This window comes from Bemisia tabaci, chromosome 8, assembly GCF_918797505.1.
Source record: "Bemisia tabaci chromosome 8, PGI_BMITA_v3".
Taxonomy (NCBI): domain Eukaryota; kingdom Metazoa; phylum Arthropoda; class Insecta; order Hemiptera; family Aleyrodidae; genus Bemisia; species Bemisia tabaci.
Window position 1 is genome coordinate 26,140,849 of NC_092800.1, and position 27,861 is coordinate 26,168,709.

Below are 27,861 nucleotides of genomic sequence, written 5' to 3' on the forward strand. Positions count from 1 at the left end.
TAATTTGATCTATGCTGGCAAAAACAGTGTTCTCCTAATATCTAATCTCTGCTAAGACTAATATTTTCTTTTTTCTCAATGAAATGTACTCATGTATGTTTTTCATGTAACATCTCTTTTTTAGGGTCTTCACCAAAGTTGCATAGAATCACATATGCGTAACTTCTCTTTTTATTTTTTTAATCCAAGTTGCATGGACCTGCATATATCGACGGTGAAAGTCAGCAATCACATAACTCGTTTGCGGTGTCTGAAAATCTCCGCCTCTACGTCATATTTTTAAAGGAGAACAAATTGATATTATTTCTTGAAGTTTTTGCAGAATTTTCTTCGCATTGAGAAGAAAAATCATGACAGTTTTAAAGAATTGCCGTTGAGTAGTTTTCCATTTAAAAAATAAAGTATGACAGGAAGTCTGCGACGTCGCAAACCGAGTTATGTGATTGCCGACTTTCACCGTCGATATGCGTAACTTCTCTTTTATTTTTTTAATCGAACTTGCATGGACCCGCATATATGTAACTATCACTGTGTGTGGGGGGGGGGGGGGGGGGAGCCCCCCAAAAAAATTTGGAACTCTTTTTTTTCCAAGATCTTTCAGAAAAAAATTTCTATTTCAAAATCCGTGATCCAAAATTAATTCATGCTACAGAGAGTTAACTTTTTCGGATTGAAATTCATACATTTTCCATAGGTCTCAAAATATCGTAGTTTAACAGACTCACAATGGGCCTGTTGCAAACTTCAGCCAGAGCCAGTGTCAGTGTGGCCCGAAACTACTTTTAGGGGTGCGGATATGTCTTCAGGGGCCCCTCTCCTGCGAGGACCCCCCAACCTACCTAAAGTCCTCTTATATGTGGGTGTTTCAAGTTTTGGAGGCCCCTAGAGGAATCCTTGCGGCGCCCCCTCGGTCACTGATCAGAATTTCGGGGGTGCCGAAGCATCCTAGTGCCCCTGGCCTGGCGGTAAAACAGCGTATGGATGGATGGACCAAGATAACTTTAGCCTTTCTCTCCATTTACGGCCGTGCTTTCGGGGGCTCTCATAAAAAAGAACCCAAGTGGTCTTGCCGCCATGAATCCACTCCACCACCGCGTACCGAAATACGAGACCGAGGCTGTACTTTTTGCGAGAGTGTGTGTGCGCTATGTGTTCTTTTAAAGGGCCGAATAATGCCGCATTTGATCAATGAGTGCGAGAGAGAGGGACGACAAAACAGCGTTTGGACTAAGATAATTTTTTACCAAAGGCGTTTGCCTACATTAAAACTCATTCATGATAATCCTGGTTTAATTGGTTCAAACAATAAGCCATCGATTGAGAACGCCTTCATTTCGTTACGATGCAGCAAAGCATACCTAAGCGGATCGCAGACACTCGCCGGAACCGCCAACCAATCAGAGGTAATGCGACGGCTGTCCGACCTTCGATGAGTCATGTGTCTGAATAAGTTAGGTTAGGTTAGAACATGAGCATGATATCTTGTCAGTGATTCACGTGGTCCATTCTGATAATCGTCGCACTAGTTTTATTTAGTTTAATTATATTGAATCGTGAATCCCTCGTGGGTCGTAAACTTTGTCAGAAGTTTCGCTGTACCACTCCGTTTGCATTGATATCAAGCACTGTGTTCGTATAACTTCGCAGGGACTTTCGATAAGTAGTCGAGTGATGGGGAAGCACAAGAATAGAAATCGTTTCAAAGCACCGAGGCATGCTGCAATTTCAAGGCGTGTAGCTGAATTGGGATATGAAAGCACCGAAACTACTCCAACGAACTTTAAGACTGTCATTGAAAATGTCGAATCTAAAGTAAGTCTTTTTGGTAGTTTTCATCGAAGTTTGCTCGGAGTCAGCCGAGTAACCAGAATTAACAATCATTCCACATGTTCCCGCTTCTTTACTTCTGCTCTGTTCAAGTATCTAGCTATTTTACTTGTTGAAGCCCAACTTGAATCTTTTGCCGATAGGTTTTCGAGTGCCTCAATTCATTTCTCTAGAGTTCACGCCAAATATGTTTAAACGCACTTCTAGAGTGCCACAGAAGATCAGCTGTCTTCAGTACACTACCGTAAGTGATCACTAGAATCAAGATGATGGATTGTCCTTGTTGTACTCTCAAAGTGTGTGTATACTTATTTAGTGTGGATTCTAAGCTGAGAAGTTATTGCTACCAGTTGTACACCAACATCTAAAGCAGCTCTTATTGACATATTTTCCGTCAGCATCTACGGTTCAACAGATTGGTGTCTGCCTCTCAGCAAGAGTATCTTTTTCAACTAGCCACTGTCGATTAGCCAGATACTTTGTCTTTGTTTTAATAAGTTGTTCTATTCCTACATCAAATGTTGAAGAATTTCAATTTTCAAAGAGGGGCGGAGCTTGCATAGCTCTTGACCGTCCCAATCATTGAACTGCTGAAGAAATTTGTAACGGAGTCCTTCAATTTTCTATTACGTTAGTTTGCAATCTTTGGAGCTGGATGTTAGAAGCTGGGTTAGGGAATCTGCCTCTTACCCTTATACTTCATGGAGGAAGTAGTTGTGAAAAATGGTCTTCAAGGAGGGAAAATGAAAAATCTATAAATATACCACAAGTTAGAGGAGTGAATTCCGCATCATTTGACTAGCCCAAAAATGTTAAGTATTGACTGCGTGGAGGCTATCCAAAACTTGCAGATTGAAAACAAGAGACATTCAGGCTCACCCTGTCAACAGTTAATTGACGCTGTAGGTAGAGTAGAGGGACTCAGTGACTAAGTCATTCAGTATAATATCAAAATCAGTGGTTTAAACCAGAAAACATACTTAACCCTATTTACAATTAATTCTGTGTGAGTTAATTGTGTTAAATTTTCAAAATTATGTCATTGACAGGCCATAAATAAATTAAGGACTCATTAAACATAGACAATTTTTATGGAAGAAACACCTGGATCCATTTTACCATCTTGGTGCGAAAGGCGCAAATCAGAACTAAGGTTTTGTGTTTGTTTACAATTGAACCATGACAAAGCCACTAAATCAGTCTATTGTAATGGATTCATTCTAGAAGAATCACTAAAGCCTACACCAATTCAATTCATGCTCTTGGAGTGTGTGACTGAAGATCCTCTGTCTTGACTCTTGAACTTATTTTTAATGCTAAACTGGAGACAGCTATTCTTCTGTTGCGCTTTGAAAGTGCGTAAACGCATTTGTATCGAGTAGTTTCAGTTTCTATCTTAGACTCCATAGTACTTAGGTATTTGGACAGTATTCGATTTCCAAGCTGACGCTGCCCCCAAAATTTTCATCAACTATGAACCTCTGAATGCTAATCTTTTCTTGGTTTTAGTTGCAGCTGCCGAGCTCCTCTGATAAAATTTGTGGACTTCAGATATTATCAAATGTTTTAGATGAGCCGGGAATATTGAAAGAAATTATTGAAACCAAAATCACTAAGTTGATAGCTCCATGTCTTGTGGACTCTCATCCTTCTCTAAGAAATGTTGCAGCTGCAACCTTGAGGTACGTATCTTTATAAGTCCTGCATCACTTGAATTATCCTTGGCAAGAATAGATTAAACCTATCATCGTATTAGCTAAGAGAAAAAACTTCCCAAAAAAAGGGTTTTTGATGACATATTGACGGTGTAAGTCGGCAATCACATAACTCGGTTTGCGACGTCGCAAACTTCCTATCATACCTCATTTCTTAAACGGAAAACTACTCAACGGCAATTCTTTAAAACTACCGTGATTTTTCTTCTCTGTTCGAAGAAAACTCTACAAAAACTCCAAGGAATGATGTCAATTTGTTCTCCTTTAAAGAAAAACCATACTTAGAGGCAGAGATTTTCAGACACTGCAAACGAGTTATGTGATTGCCGACTTACACCGTCGATATCTTCATTTTCAAAGAAGTAAGAGTTTCCAAATCTGTGATTTTGGATGTCCTTCCATGATTTGTTGATAAGATAGAAGCAGAATTTGAAAATTTACTTAAAAAATTCAATCGATAATTGAAATTTTTTTAAAAGTTACTTAAAGAAAATCCTATTGAGGTACTTAAAATCGCTTACCTCAAATTTTCAAGCTTATTTTGTCCTTAGTGGTAAACTAGATGAGATGGAAAGTCGCCTAGATGAAAATTTCTCTCTATCCCTCGACAATTCGACTTAACCAGATTTCACTGTAAAAGGATCTTTGACGTTTGGTAAAAGTCAAATATTTTCACTAAGCATTTACAGGTTGTTAAGTAATAGAGTCTGTATGCCTCAAACATATTTTGTTTTTTTCTCTTTCAGAATTCTAAGTGATCATGGCGACATATGTGATGCTCTCATTGAACAGGACATAATGACCCCAGTTGTGGCTTTCATTCATAAGGTATGTGCCATTTATTCATTCATTGACTGAGGGATTTTTCCTCCTTGAATTTCTATAAATAACTGTATCAATTAGTAGCATATGATCTAAAAAATTCTCATCCAGGTGACCATTGTAATTGCTCAGTACATGTCATTTCTTCTCCTCATACATAGCCCTGGATCAGTTGAGTTTTCCGTATAGCACACAACGTGAACTTTTGAATTTTCCCAAAAGTACCTGTTTTTAAAAAGCTCTCAATTTTGCAAAAAGTTGATGGGCAAAGGGCTTAAACTAATGTCATTTTTAAACTCAGCCCTAAAAATTGAATTGAGATTACTCAAAAAATCCCCTGCATTTGTAAAATTGTTTTCTTTGCAGACTTGTTTTATTTCTGTAATAATTGAGAAAACTTTGAGTACCTGCAATCCTTTTAATGCACAACCAGCTCAACTAAAATGGGTGTTTCTTCATGTTCTAGGGTCTTAATTAAAATGCTACCAGCTACGACTCTCAAATCTAAGGGCCTAAAATCCCGGTTTAATGGGACGTATATTTTTCTCGAATTTCAGCCTTCTCCCTGCTGTTGAGACTGTACTCTATTCAAAGTAACACACAGTGTTTTCATGCCTTAATAGGCAATAATTTGTCAACCTCACTCCATGATTTTTCTTTGTCATTAGCATCATTATTTTTGGCAGTAGGATTATTGTTTAAGTGGAACCATGCCCTATAGGTCAGAAAAGCACCTTCTCTTCCTTGTTTTGGCGAAATTTGATCTTTGTCAGCATTAATGCAGGAATTTTTCATTTCTCATTTTCATTTCATTTTCCTGGTCTCCTAGGCAGTATTTTGTTAAATTTTAATTTTTTTCTATAATAGTTTGCAGAAGATGTGAAACCTGAGAAGAAAGACCAAAAAGTTTCCGAAAATTCTGATACTTTCAACCATGTCATAAATCTTCTATGGAATTTGTGGTGAGATTATGCCCCTTATAATTTGATTTAGCCTAAAAATCTGTATAAATTAAAGCTAGATTTAATTGGAGGGCACTATTTTGTAAGCACATTCAGTGCCTCTATTACAGGCCTTAATCTCGGTTTTGAAACTGCTGAACTCACTGCTAGTCTTTGCCTTGACTCATTTGTTAAGTTTAAGTAATACTACTGCAAGAAAACAGAAAATGTGTATGTGTAACAACATCAAATAATTTTGAGGAAACTAGGACAAATTATTTTCGATTTTTTGAAAAAATCTATTTTATCAGGTAATAAGAAAGTACCTGTTGATCAAAGCACAAACTCATTTATATGAAATATTAACTGAAAGTTCCTTAAATACAGACATACAAGATACGAGAGGTGCTCAGTGATTTTGAGTTGTCTCAATGGGAAGAGAAAGGCAAAAAGAAGGTTTTTATCCTGTTTCGATTGCCGAGATCACATCTAATGAAATTGCAGATAAACCAGAGCATATCTCAATATCCATCAAGTTCATTTCAAGCCAACTTCACTGTACTTTTAAGAGATGCATGCAGTCGTTTAGAATGTATTTTTTCCTTTTATGTACCTACTAACATTTTTAGAGTAGTGGCTGTTTGTGGTAGGTCAAAAGAAAACGGCATTGCTATGTGTATATGTACTCACTAAAAGTCATAAAATAAGCATTCTATGCCCTTTTGAAAACAGGAATAATTCATTTTTTTAATTCTCCCTTAATCCCTCTTTTTTTGCAGTGAAAGTAGCAGTGTAGCAGTTAAGTATTTCAATTCAGAAAAGTTGCTAGCCATTCTAACACGGTTTTTAAATCCCAACGATTATCGACCAGAACTAGTTATCTCTGTTGGTGAGTGCCTCATTTTTATTCGTTCGTTTTTTCATCATAGCATTCACAACTAGGTATTTCAGGAGCTTTGAAATTTTTTGAGAAAAATAAGCGGAAATGATCTTGCTGTGCATGCCTGATTCACTAATCTTTTGCTTTGCTGAGTTTTATTCGATACAATTCCAGCATGTATTTAGTTCCCAGGTGAGGTTTTCTACCTCCTTACTGAGTGACCACTGACCACTCCCAACAGTGAAAAGTCAAATTAGTGGGTCTAGAGAGAGTTCAAACCAGGAAATAATATCATTTACTTGACTTTTCAATTTTATTCCTGAAACAGTTTTATTTTGATGGAAAACTAAGCATGAAGGTGGCCCCTGTAACATCTAACAAAGATTATACTCAGCAGCGAAACTTGGATAATCGGTTATTGATATTTTCTCCTTTGAAACTAAGGTAAAGAATCAGATAGTAAGGCGTTTATTGCGAACACCTCAACACACGTTCCTCTCTATTGGTTTAAACTGCTGATCAATGGCAAGCACCCCATATCAGTGATGTTATTCTAGCTATTGTGAAAATTCAATTGAAACTAATGTCCCATGATAAAAGGAAAACATTACATTTAAGCACCATTTTTTTAAGAGAGACATGTCAATTGATGCCAACAATTAAGGAGGCAACTGCAAACAAATTTCCAGTCTAGTTGAACTCATTAACTTAGCAGTGCAGCCTCCAAATTTTCTGCCTTAAACTGTTGAGCTTGTATGAAAACTGCACCAAAATTTGACTAGCAACCAAGACGCAAGCAACTTTCATGCAGTCTAGTTCTCTAGTTAGCAAATCATCGTAATAGCGCCGCAAACGTCCTGGCAAGGCACCATAATAACATTCATGGTCTAATATATCAGCTGCCTAAAATGTACAGGGTATAGTTTATGTTGCCCTAAAAATTCTTTGAATATCTCTTATTTCTTCCTCTGATTTTTCAGTCCTTGAGACCACTCTATTTATTAGGAAAGCTTTAGATGCATTTGAAAGTCCCTGAACTTAGAAATTTGATGTCAAATATGTGAGAGTTGCACTTAAGGGTGTCTACCAGTCCGTAAAGTCCGGAAAAAGTACGCATTTTTAAAGGTCAGTCTGTAAGTACCTTAAAAGTACGTAAATCTCGCTGAGGGTCCGTAATTTTTCGCATTTTTCGCTACGCGTTCAGTTCGATCGCTTTATAGTTATGAAACCCTCTCTGCGTTGGCCATCAGGCGTATAGTACAATGTCAGCCTGTAAGAACGCGGTTGTTGTAGAGGAGCGGAACAAGGCATTTCCCTCGATTTGACGGAAACAGCCGAAAAGGCCACGGGAATAGCCGAAGTAATGCGCGCGGCAGTGCCAAAATCGAAGAATTGCGATACGTCGCGAAAAGGTACTTAAAAAGTACTTAATTTTTCTCCAAAGCGAGGCACTCAAATTTTTCCTTAAGTACCTAAAAAGTACTTCAAAAGTACTTATTTTATTTTTGTGGACCTCAGTAGACACCCTGCACTTGTTGGATGAGGGAAATGAGGAATTTTAACTAAAAATTGCTTCATTTCTCCTACCAAAATATGGAATGGGGTGCACAATTTCATCAAAGAGAGTTGGCAGCATTCCAACTCATTGGGTGCCTAGTGAAAAATACATCTGAGAACTCGGAAGTACTGGATAACCATGGTGCCTAAAAATAAGATGCTTTCTACTGTTATTCCCCAAAGCAGCAAAAGTGCACTACTCAAAGCTCTGGCAGAGCTAGAGACAGGAACAAAAATCAGTCGAAGTCAGTTGGGTGACCAATTTCACTGCTTGCTCCATGATGGTATTAATACGTATGCAAAAAGTCGTTTTTAAACAATTAGAATGGCTCCTATAAATTGGCCATCTAGCTAGGGCTGTTCTATCGGTTATCTGTAAGCTACCGAAACAGTTCCGTTAAGACAAAGTTACGATAAGAGCGCTCTTGCCGATAGCGATCAGAGTTTTCGGAGCTGGAGAAAATAAGTTGTTGCCATTTGTACATCAATTTTACGCGCCGCCGCCCCAGGCAATCTGATAAACCGACACACGGGGCAACAATGCATTGAGTGCGGGTTCTCAAAAATCCGATAAGGCCGGCTGTTGTCGATATCATCGCCACTGTTGGTACTGCCGCCAGTTTCAATAAGAGACGATATCGATAGTGTTCCGGCAAGAATTCGTTTGAACACCCCTACATCTAGCCAAGATGGCTCCTAAAATTTTACCTAGAAGTTGGAACCCTGGGAGTTGAATTTCTTATGTGTGCTCTGTTTGAGACCGGTTTGCTGTTTTTTTTTTTTTTTTTTTTTTTTTAGCTCTGGCCCTTTTTAGCCCTCTATGCTTTTCCCCAATTTTTTTGAGCCCGCAGTTTGATGCCATCACTGTACCTTTCAATGGCTTCAATGAAATTTGCATGAAATCCTTCAGCTGAGTGGTGCGGAGAGTAAGTGGCTTGTAGTTCTAACTGCAGAAAGAGTTACGTTAAGCTCAACTACTTTTTTCAGTGAAATTTGCTTTGGTAAAAACGAGAAAAAGAAGTCAAGTGCTGTGTAATTGAATTGTAATTGTGAATACATGTTGCAAGAAGTAGAAGTCAAAGAAAATTGCCAAATTGAAGGAGTCAAGTAGAAGTTTAAGAAGTCGTAAAGAGTTGAGATCCAGAAGAAGTTGTGTCAAGAAAGTGTTGCTTTTAACTTTGGAGCATTTCTCTTGTTGTGTTCCCATCCTTCTAGATCTACTCTCATGCCCTCGAGCCAATCTTGTCCCTGCCCTTTTTCTTGCCTCCACACGAAACCTAGTGTTAGTACCTTTCTGTTTCTTTTTTCTTTAACCAAATTTCAGTATAATTTAACCAAATTTCAATATGATTTAACCAAATTTCAGTATAATTTAATGCTAAGTTAAAGATTTTAAAGTCAAAGTTATTAATGCTAAAGTTATCCTAGTTGAAGTGATTCATCCTGGATTCTTGATGTAGTTAAAATGGCTTGTAATGTATCGCATCGATAAAGTGAAAAATCTCGGCAGAATTTGACTTTTTAGTCAAGAGAAAGGCAATATGTACCTCTGCGCATGAGTCTGGAGAATCAATTTTGACAGAAAAACCTACATAATTTGGAGGAGTAGAAAGAGGATCGGCTACTAAGAAAATGTTGTATTTGATACAGTGATCTACCTCTGTATTGAATGAAACATATCTTCATTGCCAAATCCTGATTTCATCCCTCCACTAGAAACTGCATGAAAGAAGACATATTTTGCCCCAAATTAAATTGCCAACAAATTTCATAATCTTAGCAACCTTGATACGGTATATGATATTTGGTCGCACACATAAGTCGATCCTCTCTAATAAAGGATTTGCTCAGCTTTTTGAATACTCAGTCAAATCTACATATATTCTTAGAATTTTTATGAAGAAAATTTGTAATGCAATTGTCCTTTTGAACACATGTTAGTTATCTCAATCTAATTGAATTCATTAAATTGCAGCTCAGTGCCTTCTCACCGCTTCAGAAGAAAATCAAAATGCCCTCAATATTTTGGAGAATGAAGTTGGTGTCATTAAAGGCTTGATCAACATCAAAAGTGAAGAGCCGGCATCAATTCTCTTACGAACTCTTGCTGCAGGCAAGTAATTTCCATTTCTTTACCATCATAAATTTTGCCTTTATCACAGGGTTTTATCTTATCTTTGCACCATTTCAAATTCACTCCTTCAGGCCAATAGTTGAAATTTGTGTTTGTCTGGTAGACAAGATATGACTAAGGTAAAATGAAGCTATATGATTGGTTGACTATGTTGTTCGGTTGACGGGGCAGAGGAAGCTCCTTATTAACCTGAATAATGGACTAGCTAAGTGTACCTTTATGCTGGCAGATGAATAGCGATTATTTGACCCAATAAGTGACTTTCTCAGTTACCTAAACGACGTCAAAGACCAGTCTTATGTGTAAAACCATTTTTCCTCTGCCTTGTCTCGTCCAAGAGACGAACATAAAATTTTGACAATGTGCTGCGGACTGAAAAGTGTGCCCTATTTTTCTTAAAATTGGATTTTTAGGTACTAAATGAGGAGGTTGTAAGTATATTGGGTCATTCAATGGCAAATTAATTTGAGAAGAAGCTGTAGAAAATGAAAAATGTAGAAAACCGGGATCTTGTAATGCATCACAACCACATTTTTAACTGGAAAATAAAAAAATAATAAATAAAAAATTACAGGAAAAAATGAAATGCGGATCACTGTTTTTACAAAATAGATATCGGATCAGTCTTGATACCATGTTGTCTTGTCATTTATTCCAGTTAAATGCTGAAATGATGTTCGAAAAGCACTTCATTTTTCGTTTTTCAATCTATGTAGATTCTTTCATCTTCATCTTTTTAAATCTAAGTTCGGCCTTTGAGACTTTTCCACAGACTTTTTGACTCAGCATTGAAATCGTTGACTTCCTTGCAAAAGGACGGAACTACAATCTGCAATGAACCCTGTATAGTTCATATAATTCAATGCTTCTCCGGGCTCATCTTAATTTGCAGTCACGCCCAGTGTTCGAAACTCACCTCTGAGTTTTAGGAGCCATTTGGCGCATCAAGCCTGATTTTTAGGCGCCATTGAAGATTTTTTAGGATCCAAATTGACTTTTTGCCTATATATTCTGGCTCATTTTGTGAAAAGTTAGACGCAAGATGTTTTCGTAACAGAACTAGTACCTGTAACTTGGGGAAGACAAAAGCACTAAGGATGAAATCGTGAAGAATAGAAAAAGCCTTCACTTTTAGTGCTGAAAATTTCGAATAATTACCTAACATGAAAATTCAGATTTTAGGGAGCAATTTTTAGGGGCCACGTTGGCGCAGAGCCATCATTTTTTAGGAGCCATGGCTGATGTTTAAGGCGCGTTGGCGCCTGTGAGTTTAGAACACTGGTTATGCCCTTATATCAGCGAAGCGACAAAATGATCTGACAATTTTAATGTCTACTCATGGAATTCTTCCTTGACCTAAAATTGACCCTATTTAATTTTTTAATTTCCTATTTTAGGTCTGATGTACAATATTGTTCTGAAAGAAAAATCAGGCAGTCAAACAGAATTAGTTGTGCATATTCTTTCTCTACTGTCAACAACATTGGTGACTGATGTACGATCCCTTGTCCATGAGTTGACCAGTGAAATTCCTGTGGAGGGAAATTCATCCTCTGAAGAATGTACCAAAATCAACTCAGTTGAAAACATTTTAGACGCACAGTTAGTCGCTATTGAAGTACTCACTAACATTTTTACTTGTGAAGGTAAGACATCAGATAAAATTTGTATTTGATTTAAGCATATTGGATTCTTTGGTTTTTAGAATTTAAGTTATACTCCCAGACCTCTTCTCAAAATTTTCTTCGCTAATTTGACTACAGATATTTTATTTGAGTTTTCCCCATAGGAGATGGGGTTTGAAAGTTTGAAAAAGATAAAATTGTCACATGGTATGTGAGTTACCCAGTCATCTGTCCTGGGAAGTCAGACAATTTTTAAGAACAGTCAGGGAAGTTTGGGAGTAGTGAGTTGTCTTAAGGTCCAGTTACACGATCAAATTGAGCCATCAAATTGGGCCTCTCATTTGTCGCATCCTCACCTCAGGTCAGGTCTTTTTCCACCAATCAGAGCTTCAATTTGATGGCTCAATTTGATCGTGTAACTGGACCATTAGCAACTCCAACTAGTACCATTCAAGAAAGTGTGTACAACTATCGTTTATCTCTCTTTACTTGGGATATGTAGAAGTGGAGATCACATCCATAGTTGAGCAGAAGTCCACGTAATTAAGAAAAGGAAAATATAGATGGAAGTTTTGATCGATGGCCAGGGAATGGAAGGGAAATGGGAAATTTTGGAGTCAGAAAAGCACAATAAAAGTCAAGGAACTAGATAACTAAAAGAAATCTAAAAATCTTGCCTCATGATTGTGCAAAATGTCTCAAAAACAAGTCAGTCAATTGTATTTGAAGCAATCACAAGGTTCTTTACTCCAGACAAAAAATCAACCGAAACTTTATCCAGGGATGCCTTAACTACTGATTACCTATTTCCATGGCCCCACGACCTGTCCCATGGTTATTTTTTGCCAAAAGTGGCCTCTATCGTCAACATATTATCCAAGTTTACGTATTGAGTAACCCCTTTCCTCAATGTCACGTCATCTGCCTCATTTTCTCTTCGTTTTTTCATTTCATTTCAGATGAAGAATCCATGGAAGAAGACGGTGAAGATTCATTTTCAGATAGCGACGTTTCAGAAGCGGGTGAAATTTTTACGCCATGTGTCAGTTTTCCAACAATCGTTCAAGAAGCTGTGTCCAGTGTTGAACTTGTGCCAAGATTGCTCAGTAAACTCGAACCACCTGCAGAAAATGTTTGTGGCATTTTATCATCCAACAAAGATTCTCAACGATTATTGGTGAAATTCAAACTGCTCCAGACACGTTCTCTCTTCTGTTTCCATAACTTAGTCAGTGGGCTGGATGTGCAGTGTCTCGGAGGTGCAGACAAACTATTTGAATTGTGGACGTCAATCAGCCAAGAGGTCCTCAAGTCTTTCGAAGTTCAAGGAGAAGAATTTCTAGAAGCGGCCTCCTCTGCAATGCGAGCAATCATCCTCAAGTTAGCGGCAGAAAAATACTCAAGCAGTATCAAACTTGACCAGAGTGACCTAGAAATTTTATTTAGCGCAACGAAAAAATGTCCTTATGATTCTATTCGTGCCATTCTTATCAGAAATATTGGGACGTTCGGAACTTTCTTTATCAATTCAGAACAAGAAAGTGTCCTGGTGAGTTGAATTCTGTTGATAATTCAGTTTTATTCTTAGTTAAAGATGTCACACAAAAAATACTCCTCCATCTCACCGTAGGTGTTGCTTGGATTGCACTTGGTTTCAATTTCACTTGATGAAATAACTATAAATTGGCTACCAATTAAGACTATCAGATCCTGTAAGACTTAACCTCCCTCTCCCTCTTTAGGTATCCTTGCAGCAGCTACTGACCTCCTTTCTTTTCTTTTAATTAGTATGCTACATTAAAGAATCGCCCTCTTTCATTAATTATCCTGTTGTGATAATGTAAAGGATACCTCGTTTATATTTAACACGAGGGCTAATACGAAATGCTCATAAAAGCAAAAATAGCTATCTATTAATAAAATGATGTCTACAGGTCTAGAAAGTCAGGAACATTATTTAATTGAATGATTCATATCTGAAGAAAAGATATTCGTATGTTTCTGCCTTTTGCCGTGAAATCAATGCCAAAAACATTTAATTTTCAGTTCTATGTTTACAAATTGTGGATGTGATCGATTATTTTGGTGCAGAAAACTCTTGAAAAATCTAGGAATTTTTTTCCTGCTGAGTCTCTGAGACACCATGATTAACTTTTCGTAGCTTCGTCTCTTAATTTTCTTTCGCATCTAAACATTGTTCGCAACAAATCATGCAGCGGGTGTTTGAATTTTAGGGATTCTAGATTAATTTACCCACTGAACCTCCTCACCAATTCAAAATTCTCTAACAAATAATACCCCGCTTGCAATATATTCACTAGAAAAGAAACAAATATTGTCCACGAGTATTATTAGACTTCTACTGACTAGATTGTTGGCTATTTAGGCAGTCTGTTTGAGAACTCTTGCACGAATTATTCTCAAGTTTTGTACATCGCTACAAAGGCCCAAAACCTATTTTGGGAAGAGTGGAAACAATAGGAATTTATATAGTTTGCAACGATTATGAAAATCAATAGAAGAAACCAAAGTAATTTTACCTGTATTTTCTCTTTATTCCATTGCATATCAGAAAAAAATGCAAGCACCTTATGGGAGACAAGTTATTTTTGAAACAGACTAGTTTTGCTCTGTTCAAATAGTGATCTTAGTGATTTATGACTGTATTTTTTCAACAGGATGCTGTTGGTACATTCTTGCTAGAAATGTGCAACAGTAGTAAGGAAGTGTGGATCATTGCTGAAGCTGTAGATGCTCTAATGGATCTTTATGCCGAGGACGAGACAGATGCGTCTGCTGCCAGAATAAATCTAGTACAACGATTGCAAATAGGAGCGCCAGTCCTGAAAACTATGGTAAATTTTTATTATTCTTACGCTATTGAAAACTGCTGTTAATATGCTCAGTATAAACTAAACAATTTGGCTGTTTGATTGTGGGAACCTGACTATTTTTCTCCAAAGATTTGGGTAAATCTGGTAAACCGAGGTATCATAATTAGCTGAAATAATGGTTTTGCTGCCAATTTTTATCACCTTATTTTAATCCAGCACATCTGGAGACTCACTGCAGTTGTGAATCAATTCCTGAAGAATCTCATTTTCAAACCTAAATTCAAAACTAAGGAATGAAAATAAGTTTGTGAAAAAGGCAGGGTGGCTATAGTCAGAGGAAACGGAGGGAACTCAAAGAAGTAGAAGAAAATAACTCCCACTTTGGGGGAAATTGCCTTTTCCGAAAAAAACTTGTTTTCCTTTTTTTTTTTTTTTTTTGTAAATTTTTATGTGCTGCACCTCATAGCCTCGGTTTTTATTCTAGCTGGATTGGAAAATCTAAAAGCTATTAATTTCCATTTTTTATTTTCTCAAGAGTCAAAGAAATTATATAAAATTGATCAGGAAAACTCTGAAAAGTCCGGGAATTCCAATATTGAATTTCAGTGACATTTTTGAAAGAGAGCCCTTTAGGTTGATTTACATGTTAAATAAGAACAATACATGAAAGTAGCCAGAGTTTCGACCAAAACTAGTTTTAGAGTTGTCACAATGGGAAACTTCCCAAGCCCTCTAATATGTATTTTAGCCTTGCTCTCCCCTTTTTTTTTGGGTGGAATGAGGCCAGTCTACCTGATTATTTTTTATGAACTTGTGTGGTCTTATCCATCTAATCCAAAACTCGTTTGGGCAACCTCTCCTCTGCCACTCTTGGCACATGCCCGTACCTTGCTAATTACCTAGGCATGACATGGTGCTCGGTGATACTTTTACCCTTCATCACCTGGTGAATTGTTTGATTATGGACATGTTCTCTTCTAGAGATGCCGGCAAACCGCTGCCAAAAGTCCATCGTATTGTCAGTTTCCCTAGCATAATTTGCGTTTGCTTTGTAAAAGGCCACACTTTAAAACTACAGAGCAGTGTGGAACTTCGGTACTTTTCACAAAAAAATAAGATTGAAACTTAGCCAGTGTAGAATCTCTTGGTATTTTGTATAATCCTTTTTCATTTAGTATACTCTGAGAAAAGTTTTACTTAAAATTACCGATTTTCCTATTTTTGTTTGAAAATGTCACTCCTTCCACCATGATACTCTCCTCTTAAAGTCCTTGTTAAATAAGTTTTCGAACTCTTAGACTGCGCTAGATGATCATGTGATGTCAATTTAGCTTTGAAAGTAAATGCAAGAATGAAGATGATGGATCTTCTGTGTCACAGTCTAAAAATGCGTAAACTTATTTGGCATAGACTTTTCTCAAATCGTCTGTTTTCATCTCATCTAAGATCTTTGTATTGCTCCAAATCTAGATTCGATCGCAGAAAGGAAAGCTGGGAGATCACCTGCCACTTGTCTCAACAGTCCAGTCCAATTTAGGGAGGTTTATCAAGTATAAAGGAAAACGTATTAACAAACTCAACGGATGTTGAATCCTCTATAATGGTCCACGTCCCAGATTGAAATTTATTTTTATAAAATAGAATTTCTCGGACAAGAAAAAAGATCATGAGTCCTCCAATGTCTCTATTTATTTTTTTAGCTGATTTATTTTAGGTCTTATTTTGTGACTTGACTATCATAGAGTGGCGAAAGTCTGATGTATTAAGATTATGTTGTTTTATTTTTCTTTTTTGTTCATATTTTAAATATATTTAATAAATATATTTATCATGTTCTTCAAAAGTTTTCTGCTGAGTTTTCTTATCCAATATTAATGATCCTTCCAGTAATTGTGTGTGATATCATATCTGAAACTCTGAGTGAATAAAATAAGCAGTTTGATTTTTGTAACCAAGAAAAGTTTTGTAATCCCAAAAGTGTCATTCTTGAAGTAGGCATGGAGTACAAGCTCTGATACATGAAACTTTCGTATGAAAACATATTAGATTGGAATTAGGTATATTCTACCCCTAGGAGCAGCTCAAAGTGGGGGGTAGAATTGAATCGACGATTGCGAAAACGTCTGATGTCCAATACGGTGTTTCAGAATTTGAGGGGACGATTTCTTTGAAACTTAAAGACGCAAGATGGTTAAGACGTTAGGAATCTAAAACAATTTTTCAATAATCCGTGAAGTATAAATAAACGTTCACAAAAGAAATCGATTTTATTCTTCAGTGTCGTGGGGCAAAAGAAACCACTGCAATTATAAAACCCGTTATTGGACAACGGACGTTCTTGCTAAACTAGTTCAATAAACCAGATTTAACTCAACTAAAACTAGTTTGATGAAAGAGGGCACTTTGACGAACTGCAATCAAGTTTCACCACCTGGTTTGGGCTTTAGAGGTATTAATGTGTACTTCCATGACTTGGTACCTACAATTTTTTTACTGAACATTTTGGATTGTGCCTTGATACACTGAGATTTTGAGCACAAGCTTTTGATGTGTATGATGTTGAATGGAGTGCTGAGCTTATGTACTGCACTACACGATACAATGGGCCTGTTGCAAACTTTTGCTAGAGCAAAAATAAGAGTTGTTTCTATCAGTAAATGTCTCAAAAATCACGATGAGCGCATTGGCAAAGTTTGAAATTCACTCCCAGTCCACAATCTGTGTAAGAATTTTGCGTTTTTTGAGCTTCTCGCATCAAAAACGATACTACGGCACAGATGAGCATTTCGTTAGAGGTGTCGCTCTATCAAAACCCTGTGCACTAGGATACTACACAATATTCAACTTGGCCGACACCAATCACATGTGCCTGGACGATATTATAACCATTTGTGAACAACCCAGCGTATTTACATTCACGATTTCTTCGCAATGATCCGCTCTGGTCGACCTTGTACCCCCGATTGCGATTTGCGTGCGGAAGCGTCGAGCGTCGGGTACCTATAACTGTTGCGAAAGGGTTGAAAGGAACGACTCCTCTAGAGAAATGTTCACCTGTGCCGTAGTATCGTTTTTGAAGCGGGTAGCTCAAAAAAACGTAGATCGCAAAGTTAGGAGTGCATTTCAAACTTTGCCAATGCGCTCAGCGTGATTTTTGAGACATTTACTGATAGGAACAACTCTTATTTTTGCTCTAACAAAAATTTGCGACGGAAGGCCCACTGTAAGGTAACTCAAATTGCATGATCACTGAATTGAAGGAGACCTTAAAAAAATTCAGCCGCATCTCCTTCTTTCGGCATAGCAGAATAGGGTGGCGGTAAGCTTATCAATCATATCCACATTGAGATTTTTGAAAAATGACCCACGTGCAAAAGATCCCCGAGGACCATAAGGCGTTTCTAGGTCCCACCGTTCAAAGGGTAGCAGAGGGAGCCGGACTGTTTGAAGACCCTGTATAACAGCTTATAAGCAACGGAGGAACGCTTTTAACGAGTCGTTGTTACTAGGGTTGCTACTGTCTTGTTGGTGCAGGCTGTTTTCCTACGTGTGAGGACTTAAAAAAGAGGAAAACAGCAGGTTTACTTCACAGCATGGCTATCAATAGTGTACTGAAAGAGATAAAGCGCGTAGAAAGTTCTATTGATCGAAGTTGCAGAAATAGTGTGTACAAATTGAGGATTGGGGCGCCTTCAATTCGAGTGATACTTCCAGCATATCCGGGAAGTTTGTTTAGTTGCGTGACCTAACTTAACCCAATCTGACTCTGTTGCGATTGATTCCCGAGCTTTGAGACCGCTCAGAACTGTAACACTACCATGTTTCGACGTTCCGGAATTACTTTTCATGCATTATTTTTTCCCAAAAAACTCATCAAATTTTTTTTGCCGAAGTTTTTAGTGAATTTTTGTCACTTAGTAGGCACCAGACTCAGCGTAGAAAGTTCTGTTGATCGAAGTTGCAGAAATAGTGTGTACAAATTGAGGATTGGGGCGCCTTCAATTCGAGTGATACTTCCAGCATATCCGGGAAGTTTGTTTAGTTGCGTGACCTAACTTAACCCAACCTGACTGCTGTGATCGATTCCCGAGCTTTGAGACCGCTCAGAACTGTAACACTGCTTTGTTTGAACACCCTTTGAACGGTGAGACGTAGAAATGCGAAACTTCAGTGTTACTATGATCTATTTTATGGCTAACCAAAAATTTTAGGTCGGCGTCTCCGAACACCAAGGTGGACCTAAACTCGAAATTTCAAATATAAATCTCTCCATTTTAATACACCATTGGAAAGACCGTAAAAATACAGGAATTTTGGCTAGTAGATCAGAAGTCCAAGGATATTGCCGTTTCAAAACGGCGGCCAGTTAAAGTTTTGAAAATTTCCATTTTATTGGGCCACTATTTTGATTTGATGGCGGATAGGAACGTCCTGTTAACGCTAAAATCTTCCCTTTTTATTCTATCGGGAATCCCTCATCACTCCAATATGGTTCAAGAAGGAAATTCATTTTAGGTTGTGGGGGGGGGGGGGGGTCAAAATTATTTGGCACCACATTGAGTGATATACAACATCTGCAGGCTGATTATTGAAACTTTAAAGCAGTCTGACAAGACATCGAATTGCGATATATTGCATGGTTAAGATACGGGTCATGTCTTGTCGTGTCTAGCTGACATAATTTCAATAATCGGGCCGCAGAAAGAGACTAGAGAGTTAAGATTTTTAGTGCAAATTGCAGGTTTCTATCCTTCACTAATTCATAAAGGTAGTCCAAGAAAGTTATTAGGTGCAAAACTTTGATTGGCAGCCATTTTGAGACGATGATAGGCAGACTTTCAGTCAGTGCCAAAATTCCTCCATTTTTACGTTCGTTTCAATGAGTGCGTATTGAAAAAAGGAGGATCGGCATTTAGAATTTTTGAATTAGGGTCTACCCAGGGTCCCAGGCCCCGAGGGCGCCTCTCCCCACATTTCTGATAAGTCGGAAAATAGGCCTTATTAACCTAGGGGTATCTCCGAAGTTTCGTACTTTCGTCTAGGTGGGACCCTTCAAAATTTAGCACGGAAGAGCCGGATTTTTCGAAGACCCTGTATATGTATACAGGGTGATCTAGGTTAAACGGCCAGACTGCAGGAGCGTGTTCTATGGATTGAAATAAGACTTTTGTGTTGTTTAAAGTGAAAAAGTTTTTTCCAAAAGTGCCCCGAGTCGGAGCCAAGTCCCCTCCCCAAAATTTCGGAAAATCCATCGTTTTCCCTGAATTTTGGCAACGGTTGTGAACCAAATCTCATGAAAATTTGTACTTACCATTCTTTTATGCCCTGAATTCGCAACTAACCAACGAGTCACTCTTATAGCGCTTCTGTGCGCTCTGTGATACCCGACCGCCACTGGTAGAGATCCTGCCAGAGTTCCTCCGGCAGATCGCATCTCCTCATCTCATGTATTATTTCCTCAATCCTCGATTTGGCAGGATTTCGTTGCCCTGAATTCATGAATGGACCGCGTTAAGCAGAAAGGAACCAAGCCACATCAGCTATCGCCAAATTTAACTCGGGAATGTAATTTATTACACGAAAACGGTCGTGCGGATATTTGCGAAAATTTCAGTGAATTTTCTGCGTGGTACGAAGAAAATTCCCTAAAATTTTCAAAGGAATCCGCACAAACGTCCTCTTATAAAAAAAATTGATCGCTCAGTTACATTTGGCAATCCTGCCGTGCTAAGGAAGAACGCCGTATGAACATTCGAGAGTTGCCAAATTTCCTTCGATAAAATGTTCATTTCTGAGGAAAGTTATTAATATTTTTCCTTGAAATTTTTAGGAACTTCAGGTGAAATTGCTGGCAAAAGTATCTGAAAAATTGGGAGGAAAATATTTATATGCTTACCAGGACATTCGTGTTTTATCAAAGGAAATTTGGCAATGCCTAAAGCCTCATACAGCGTTCTTCCTTAGCACGGCGGAATAGCTGATATGGCTTGGTTCCTTTCTGCTAAGCGCGGTCCAAATGATCTTTAAAAAAATAAACTCGAAATCTCAATTTAAAGCGGGGGTGTTTCGGTTCCTGCAGTCTGGCCGTTCAACCCTGGATCACCCTGTATACGCACACGAGGGTGGGGTAGATGGGAGGGGTGAGCTTGCGCGGGTGGTCGTGCCGGTCGCGGTGCGGTCCTCCTCTCAAGTTCATGCCCCGAGCCGTCAGTTGCGCTTGCAGTGCCCAGCCTGTCAGAGGTCCGTGCCTCGCTCGCCGGCCAAATACGTCGCGGTTCCGATTTCGTTTCACGCCGACTCAACCGAAAAATCGCGATTCATTCTCGCAAGGTGGTGTTGTGTGAGTGTGTTCCTTCGTTTTCATAAGTTTACAGTTGTACTACGGTAATAAATTCTCAGTTCTCGCGATTCGTATCATTGTCTACGCGCAGTACGATTGCTAATTCTTCTCTTCTATCCTCCCGGATATTTTACCAATTCTCCCGAGTATCGGTTCCAAGTGCGAGGATACCCACATCATCGCGTTTTACCAAAACCGGACCAGTGGATTAAGTCTGTCGATTGGATCTTCAAGCAAAATAATTTGCTTGTGCTTTTGTTAGGTTTGTGAGTGAGAATGCAAGTTTAATTGGAATTGATACCACTCTTCATTCTCCTTCATTTGTTCTCATCTTTTTCCGAGTGTCCGAAATTAGTGATACTTACCTACTCCGATGACAGCATGGTACCCGAAGTCTTCTTCGTATCAGCTCGAGCCACCGGCCGTATAGTTAAGGCCACGATAATTTCCAGCGTCGGTCGAACAAATTTTGCGTGTAAAATACCGTCCCGCAGTTATTTTTAGTGAGCAATATCTTACGGGGTTTCTCAACGCGAGGCATGTATTCAATATGTGATAATTTGTAATAATCTGCACCAGTGCATCACGTCGGTGGAAATCGGTATGAAAATGGATACTCAGTTAACCAGAGCTCAATCAAAAGCTTGACTGCTAATTTTTTGGTAGCGATATGCCTCTCCGAAGCGCGAATCGGCCAATTATTGTTGAACTTGTGCGGGAATGAGTGCGCACGGAAAAGACGAGAAAATAATCGCAGCGTAGCGTGAAGTGTCGTGAAGGGACGCGAATCCTTCAATTTCCATCGTCGTCCGTGCGAATCACCACTGCGAAGGCTAATTCAACGGCAGTGAAAAGCACAGGAACGTGGCATAGTCATTAAGTACAATGGCTCATGACTTCCGTATAATGTGTATTCAAAGTCATGGAGTTTGATATTATCCGGCAAACCAGCGTCTACGTGCGTCTAATGGATATTTTATAGTTGGCCGTAGTCCAACAATTTTTGTGTGTTTCCTTCGGAAATACACTATTTTTTTTGTATTATTTTTTTTTAAAAAAAAGAAACCGAGGCTCTTTAGAAGTGAAATGGCTCATCGACTCCAGTTTGGTGTTTTTCAAACTTTGGCGAGTTTCATCGAATCCTCGTCTAACTGCATCGAATTTTGATTAGATCCCAAAAAGTCTTCAAGTGCTATCAATAGATATCTTATATCGGTGGGCCAACAATTATCCCTAAATATCTGTTGAAAAAAATCGGGGCTATTCAGATGTGAAATGGCTCATCGACTCCAGTTCGGTGTTTTTCAAACTTCGGCGAGTTTCATCAAATCCTCGTCTAACTGCATCGAATTTTGATTAGATCCCGAAAAGTCTTCAAGTGCTATCAATAGATATCTTACATCGGTGTGCCAACAATTATCCCTGAAAAAAATCGGGGCTATTTAGATGTGAAATGGCTCATCGACTCCAGTTCGGTGTTTTTCAAACTTTGGCGAGTTTCATCAAATCCTCGTCTAACTGCATCGAATTTTGATTAGATCCCAAAAAGTCTTCAAGTGCTGTCAATAGATATCTTACATCGGTGTGCCAACAATTATCCCTGAAAAAAATCGGGGCTATTTAGATGTGAAATGGCTCATCGACTACAGTTTGGTGTTTTTCAAACCTTGGCGAGTTTCATCGAATCCTCGTCTAACTGCATCGAATTTTGATTAGATCCCGAAAAGTCTTCGAGTGCGTTTACGAATGGGGCGGAAGCGTGGCTTGGCAGGAAGTGCGGATCCGGGAGCCGGGCCAACGGGGCCAGACGCGATGGGGTGATCGATGACGTCATCGTTGGTCGCGATGGAGCTGTTGGTGATGGTGCTGAGCGTGGTGGGTGCGCTGGCTCAGCTGACGGCGACGCGGGTGGTGCGGACCAAGCACGGCGACGTGAGCGGGGTGATGGTGAGTCTGGACAACCGGTACCTGGACTCGGTCGAGGTGTTCCGGGGCATCCCGTACGCCTCGCCGCCGACCGGGAGCCTCCGCTTCATGCCGCCGGTGACCGGGGCGCTGTGGTCCGGGGTCAAGGTGGCCGACAAGTTCAGCCCCGTCTGCGTCCAGGACCTGCCGGACATCTCCAACGAGACGCAGGCCCTCAGGACCATGCCCAAGGGCCGCCTGGATTACCTCAAGCGGATTCTCCCGCACCTGCAGAACCAGAGCGAGGATTGTCTCTACCTCAACATCTACGCACCCGCACAAGGTTCGTTCCGTTCTTTTCTAAAGCGCTACACTGAAAAAAAATATTGCTGAAATTGCCGTGCACGCGGGTATTTCATGGCATGTTGTAGCTAAAAAACGAACGTGCAAACCATGCAGGTAAAATCGCTACACAAATTTCAGCTAACTTACACACACGCGTGTAGGTGATTTTGCTCTCTGAAAAGCTACGTCTGTTACCTTTCAGTCATTCTTCCGTAAATTTCGCTATTTTTCCGTAAATTCCGCTATTTCAGCCTAACTATTGAGCTCTTTTTACTGTTCGCAAAGTACCAATACCAAAAAATGCAGTTATACTTCCAAGCCACTCGATGCAAGATTAACTGCATGAAGGCGCGCAGATGTAGCAAATCGGTGTAGCAATTCGTGCTAGTCGTTCCCTTGATTCAACACCGTGCACAGATAAGAAAGCTTTACGAAGTGAAGCAAATTTTGCTCCACCCTAAATCGGTGAATTAGCAATCCTTTTTTTTCAGTGTAGGTATACCTGCGGGCTGATTATTGAAATTGATAGACAAAGAAATAGAGAAAGCCGACGTAGGGAGATTGCAGCGAGCACATTGGTTGAAATGAGGGGCTCTAACAGATTAAGGGAGAAAATGGTGGACTGACTAAAGGGTCTCTAGTGGGTTGTCGTTAGTTAGTCTGTTACCTACCTCCTACGAGGTCTGTTAGATTAGAAACCGGATTTTGGTCATAACTAGCCCACAATGCGTCCGAATTAGGTTTTCTTGAGCTTTTCTTATAGCTGGAAATATACTTAAGAACGCTACCTTCACAGATTTTGTTTATTTTGATCAGTGTTTATTCTGTGTCATCTTGAATACGAGTAAGTCAGGTGCGTTTTTCGATTTTCATCATGCGATCACTGATAGAGCAAAGATTCAACATTAAATTTTGTTTTAAACTCGGTATATCTTGTACCGAAACTTTTGGTATTTGCTAAAGTAAATTTTACCATGATCATTGTATGAGATGTTCCCTTTGTTCTGAATGGGTTAAACGATTCAAAACTGGTCAGGAGTTCGTCAAAGATGAGGAGCATGGGAATCGACCCTCAACGGCAACTGACATTTGTCACGTGGAAGAAGTGCGGGCGAAAGTGCTCGAAAATGGTCGTTTCGAGCTTGTTGAACAGAGTTATATTTCTGAAGGCTCTGTACATACAATTTTGATAGAATATGTAGACACGCATCGAGTTTCAGGCACACTTGCCCCTTGATTGTTTTCCGTTGAACGAAAATCCAACCAAATGTCAATTTCCCTTTAGCTGCTTGAACGTTCTAACAATAATCCTATATTTTTGGATAGGATAATTTTCGGTGACAGTACTTTAGTGTACGGCTACGATATGGAGACGAAACTCCAATCGTTTTGCTGCCGATAAAATTCAGTGAAATTTTCAAACAGATTCAACCAACAATTTCTCAGTGAAAAAATGAAATGGCGGCGGAAATTTTGAAACGTCGCATGGCGCTTGAGATACTTTGGCCGGAAGGTGACGATATGTTACCAATTATTTTACTATTGCACGGCGTGGGTCATTTTTCACAAATCTCAATGTGGATATGATTGATTTGCTTAACGCCATCTGATTCTGCTAAGCCGGAAGAAGGAGATGCGGTTAAACTTTCTTAAGGTTGCTACTTTCTTGTCGGTGCAGGCTGTTTTCATACGTGTGAGGACTAATAAAAGAGGAAAACAGCAGGTTTACTTCACAGCATGGCTATCAATAGTGTACTGAAAGAGATAAAGAGCGTAGGAAGTTCTATTGATCGAAGTTGCAGAAATAGTGTGTAGAAATTGAGTATTGGGGCGCCTTCAATTCGAGTGATACTTCCAGCATATCCGGGGAGTTTGTTTAGTTGCGTGACCTAACTTAACCCAACCTGTCTCTGTTGCGATTGATTCCCGAGCTTTGAGACCGCTCAGAACTGTAACACTGCTTTGTTTCGACGTTCCGGAATTACGTTTCATGCATTATTTTTTCCCAAAATACTCATCAAATTTTTTTTGTCGAAGTTTTTAGTGAATTTTTTTCACCTAGTAGGCACCAGATTTATTTCGTTACAATTTCAAATAATTTTTTCGACGTTAGAAAAAAAAAAAACCGATGTAAAAGTTCCACCATTGCATGTAGCTTTCCGTCTTAAGCCCAAATGACAGCTGATTTGGGGGGGGGGGGGAGGGGATCACGTAGCGTGGACGAGCACTCCGCGTCCGGCCATGCAGGGGTCGAGGTTCGATCTTTCGCCGGGGAGATTTTTTTATGGTTTTCTCTTATGTTTCCTTTGACTGAAAAAGTATGAACAAATACACTGCCGTGCTAAGGAAGAACGCCGTATTAACATCCGAGAGTTGCCAAATTTCCACCCATAAAATGTTTATTTTTGAGGAAAGTTATGATTATTTTTCCTTAAAATTTTCAGATCTTTTACATTGAATTGCGAGCAAAATCGTCTGGAATTTTCGAGGAAAAATATTCACCATTTTCACGCTGAATTTGTTTTGTATTGAAGGAGACATGGCAACATCTGGAGGCTCTTACGGCGTTTTTCCTTAGCACGGCAGTATATTACTTCCTTCTGCCACCGAGATAAGCGCTCTCCAGCGCGATTGCCTTCGAACGTCTTGTTTTTTTGGCATGCTTGGCGGGGGTGGGTTTTATAATACGATCGTCACACTGACGAGTTTCCTGCGGAATTTTACAGTAGAGTAGTTATTTGGTCGCATTTCTGCCAAACGGAACTATGTGCATCAAGACATGAGCCCTGAGACCCATAAGGATACAAGCGTAACAGGGCTCACGTCATAATGCACATAGTTCCGTTTGGCAGAAATACGTCCATTTAATCCGGTTGTCTCTGCTGCTTTGCGTCGGTAGAATTTTTCTCGACAATTTTTGCACCTTAGTTCTTCGAATGAACTCAGGAGAATGCCGTAGCGTTTCATTTACGACAGCCGGCAACAGGAATCAGATATTAAGTTGTCAGTCAACGTTTACGACTTTGATGAAAACGCCTGGATGCAACTACCATTCTGCCGCGTGCTAAGGATAAACGCCGTATGAACATTCGAGAGTTGCCAAAGTTCCCTTGATAAAACATGTACTTTTGACAACATTCATGTACATTTTTCCTTGAAATGTTCAAATATTTTAGATTAAATTTCAAACACAATCGTCTGAAAATTTTGGAAAGTAATATTCACAATTTTCCCAGTAAATTTGGTTTCCATCGGAGGAAACTTGGCAACGTCTGAAAGCTCATACGGCGTTATTCCTCAGCACGGCAGGATGTCTTTATCGCATACAGTTACAAGAGAGGGCGCTCGAGCTCATAATTTGATGATAACGAAATAGGTCAAATTTCCTGTACACCTGAGGAGGATTTTCGGTTCACGATGAAAGCGGCAGGCTGAGGGATCAAAGTCTTCCGGGGGAAGCAAGCGTGGGAGAGAGAAGTTCCTGGGAACATTCCCAGTAACTCTTTAGAATGAGACAAATTGCCGTGTATGTGTTTTCTATCGAAGTCTCCTGGAAAAGTCGCTTTTAGTCGGAAATTTCCGGGAGAGCCCCTGTTCCCAGGAACGAGGAAGCTCACATTTATATTGAGTTATCAGGGTGTCAAGCATCAGGATTTGAGAAAATTCGGCCGTACGATCGGATTTTTTTATCGAGATATTTTTGTGAACTTACATTCACCTAATTTTTCTCCGCGAAAAATGAGGATTTAATCAAGATTTAGCAATCAAAAATCAGGAAAAATCGGAATTTCATCAGGATTTCCGAGAATAAAAAAAAGTAGACAGCCTGGTTACTTTTTCGTCATATTCGCCGGGAGAATATTTTTATGAGACTCCACACTAACAGTCTGAAGCCCTGAACAGACGTTCAAGTGCAAGCTTCAAAGTGGTGGCTGTTTAGTCAAGTGTCGCCCATCGATGCGTCAATCGATGGCAACACTTGCCTAAACAGCCATCAACTTTAAAGATTAGCTTTGAACGTCTGTTCAGGGCTATAGACTGTTAATGTGGAGTCTCTTAAAAATTTTCTCCCGGCGAATATGAAGAAAAAGTAACCAGGGTGTCTACTTTTTTTTATTCTCGGAAATCCTGATGAAATTCCGATTTTTCCTGATTTTTGATTGCTAAATCTTGCTTAAATCTTCATTTTTTGCGGAGCGAAATTAGGCGAATGTAAGTTCACAAAAATAGCTCGATAAAAAAATCCGATCGTACGGCCGAATTTTCTCAAATCCTGCCCTTAAGCCCCCCTTAAGCAATATAATCCGGTGAGGCAAACGCAAAGTTCGGAGGTCAACGCTGCTTTCTCCCTAATGATAATAATTAACGAGTAACTTGTGCAAAAAATCAATTAAAATTTTCTTGATGATGGCTGATGAATGTCGGAGTGAGTACTTCGTCAGGAGAGTTTTTGCAAATGAGGTTGGGTTTTGCTCAACTCTTCGGCCATCAGTCATCATTAGGCAAATCTGAGCGTTGACATTCAAAAGTAACTTTTACACCATGGGGAAAACAGCAGTGCGGGACTGTTAAGGAGGAACTGACTCTGTATTCGCCAGCTGAAATTCACGGTTGTCAGAGAGCATATTTCCCCGGACAGGAGAAAAACAAGGGGGAAAAACAAGAAACAAGGCTAAAATACAAAAAGAAAAAACCCGAGACGTTTTGACTCAATACTGAGTCATTTTCAGTCGTAAAATAAATTAAAAATTAAAAATATCGATGAAAAAACCTGAACCCTCGGACCTGGGCCACCAACATGCATGTCTCAGGTTTTTCATCGATATTTTTTAATTTTTAATTTATTTTTAGACTGAAAATGACTCTGTTCTCAGTCAAAATGTCTCGGGTTTTTTATTGTTGTATTTTAGCCTCAGGATTGCCACAGTCAGGGAAA

At 39.3% G+C, this 27,861-nt stretch overlaps 2 protein-coding genes across 2 annotated transcripts; both read left to right on the forward strand.

Annotated features, from left to right (window-relative positions):
- The first annotated feature begins 1,429 nt into the window (after window positions 1-1,429).
- LOC109035485 (HEAT repeat-containing protein 3) lies at window positions 1,430-16,181 on the forward strand. The gene is made up of 10 exons (XM_019049142.2): window positions 1,430-1,812; window positions 3,337-3,509; window positions 4,289-4,370; window positions 5,232-5,326; window positions 6,085-6,194; window positions 9,718-9,855; window positions 11,274-11,522; window positions 12,461-13,050; window positions 14,180-14,356; window positions 15,806-16,181. Exons 1-10 carry the CDS (start codon window positions 1,672-1,674, stop codon window positions 15,923-15,925), a joined length of 1,875 nt encoding a protein of 624 aa, XP_018904687.2. The 5' UTR covers window positions 1,430-1,671; the 3' UTR covers window positions 15,926-16,181.
- Window positions 16,182-20,558: 4,377 nt separating this feature from the next.
- Window positions 20,559-23,135, forward strand: LOC109035452 (neuroligin-1). The gene has a single exon (XM_019049094.2). It carries the CDS (start codon window positions 22,500-22,502, stop codon window positions 22,971-22,973), a length of 474 nt encoding a protein of 157 aa, XP_018904639.2. The 5' UTR covers window positions 20,559-22,499; the 3' UTR covers window positions 22,974-23,135.
- Window positions 23,136-27,861: the final 4,726 nt, after the last annotated feature.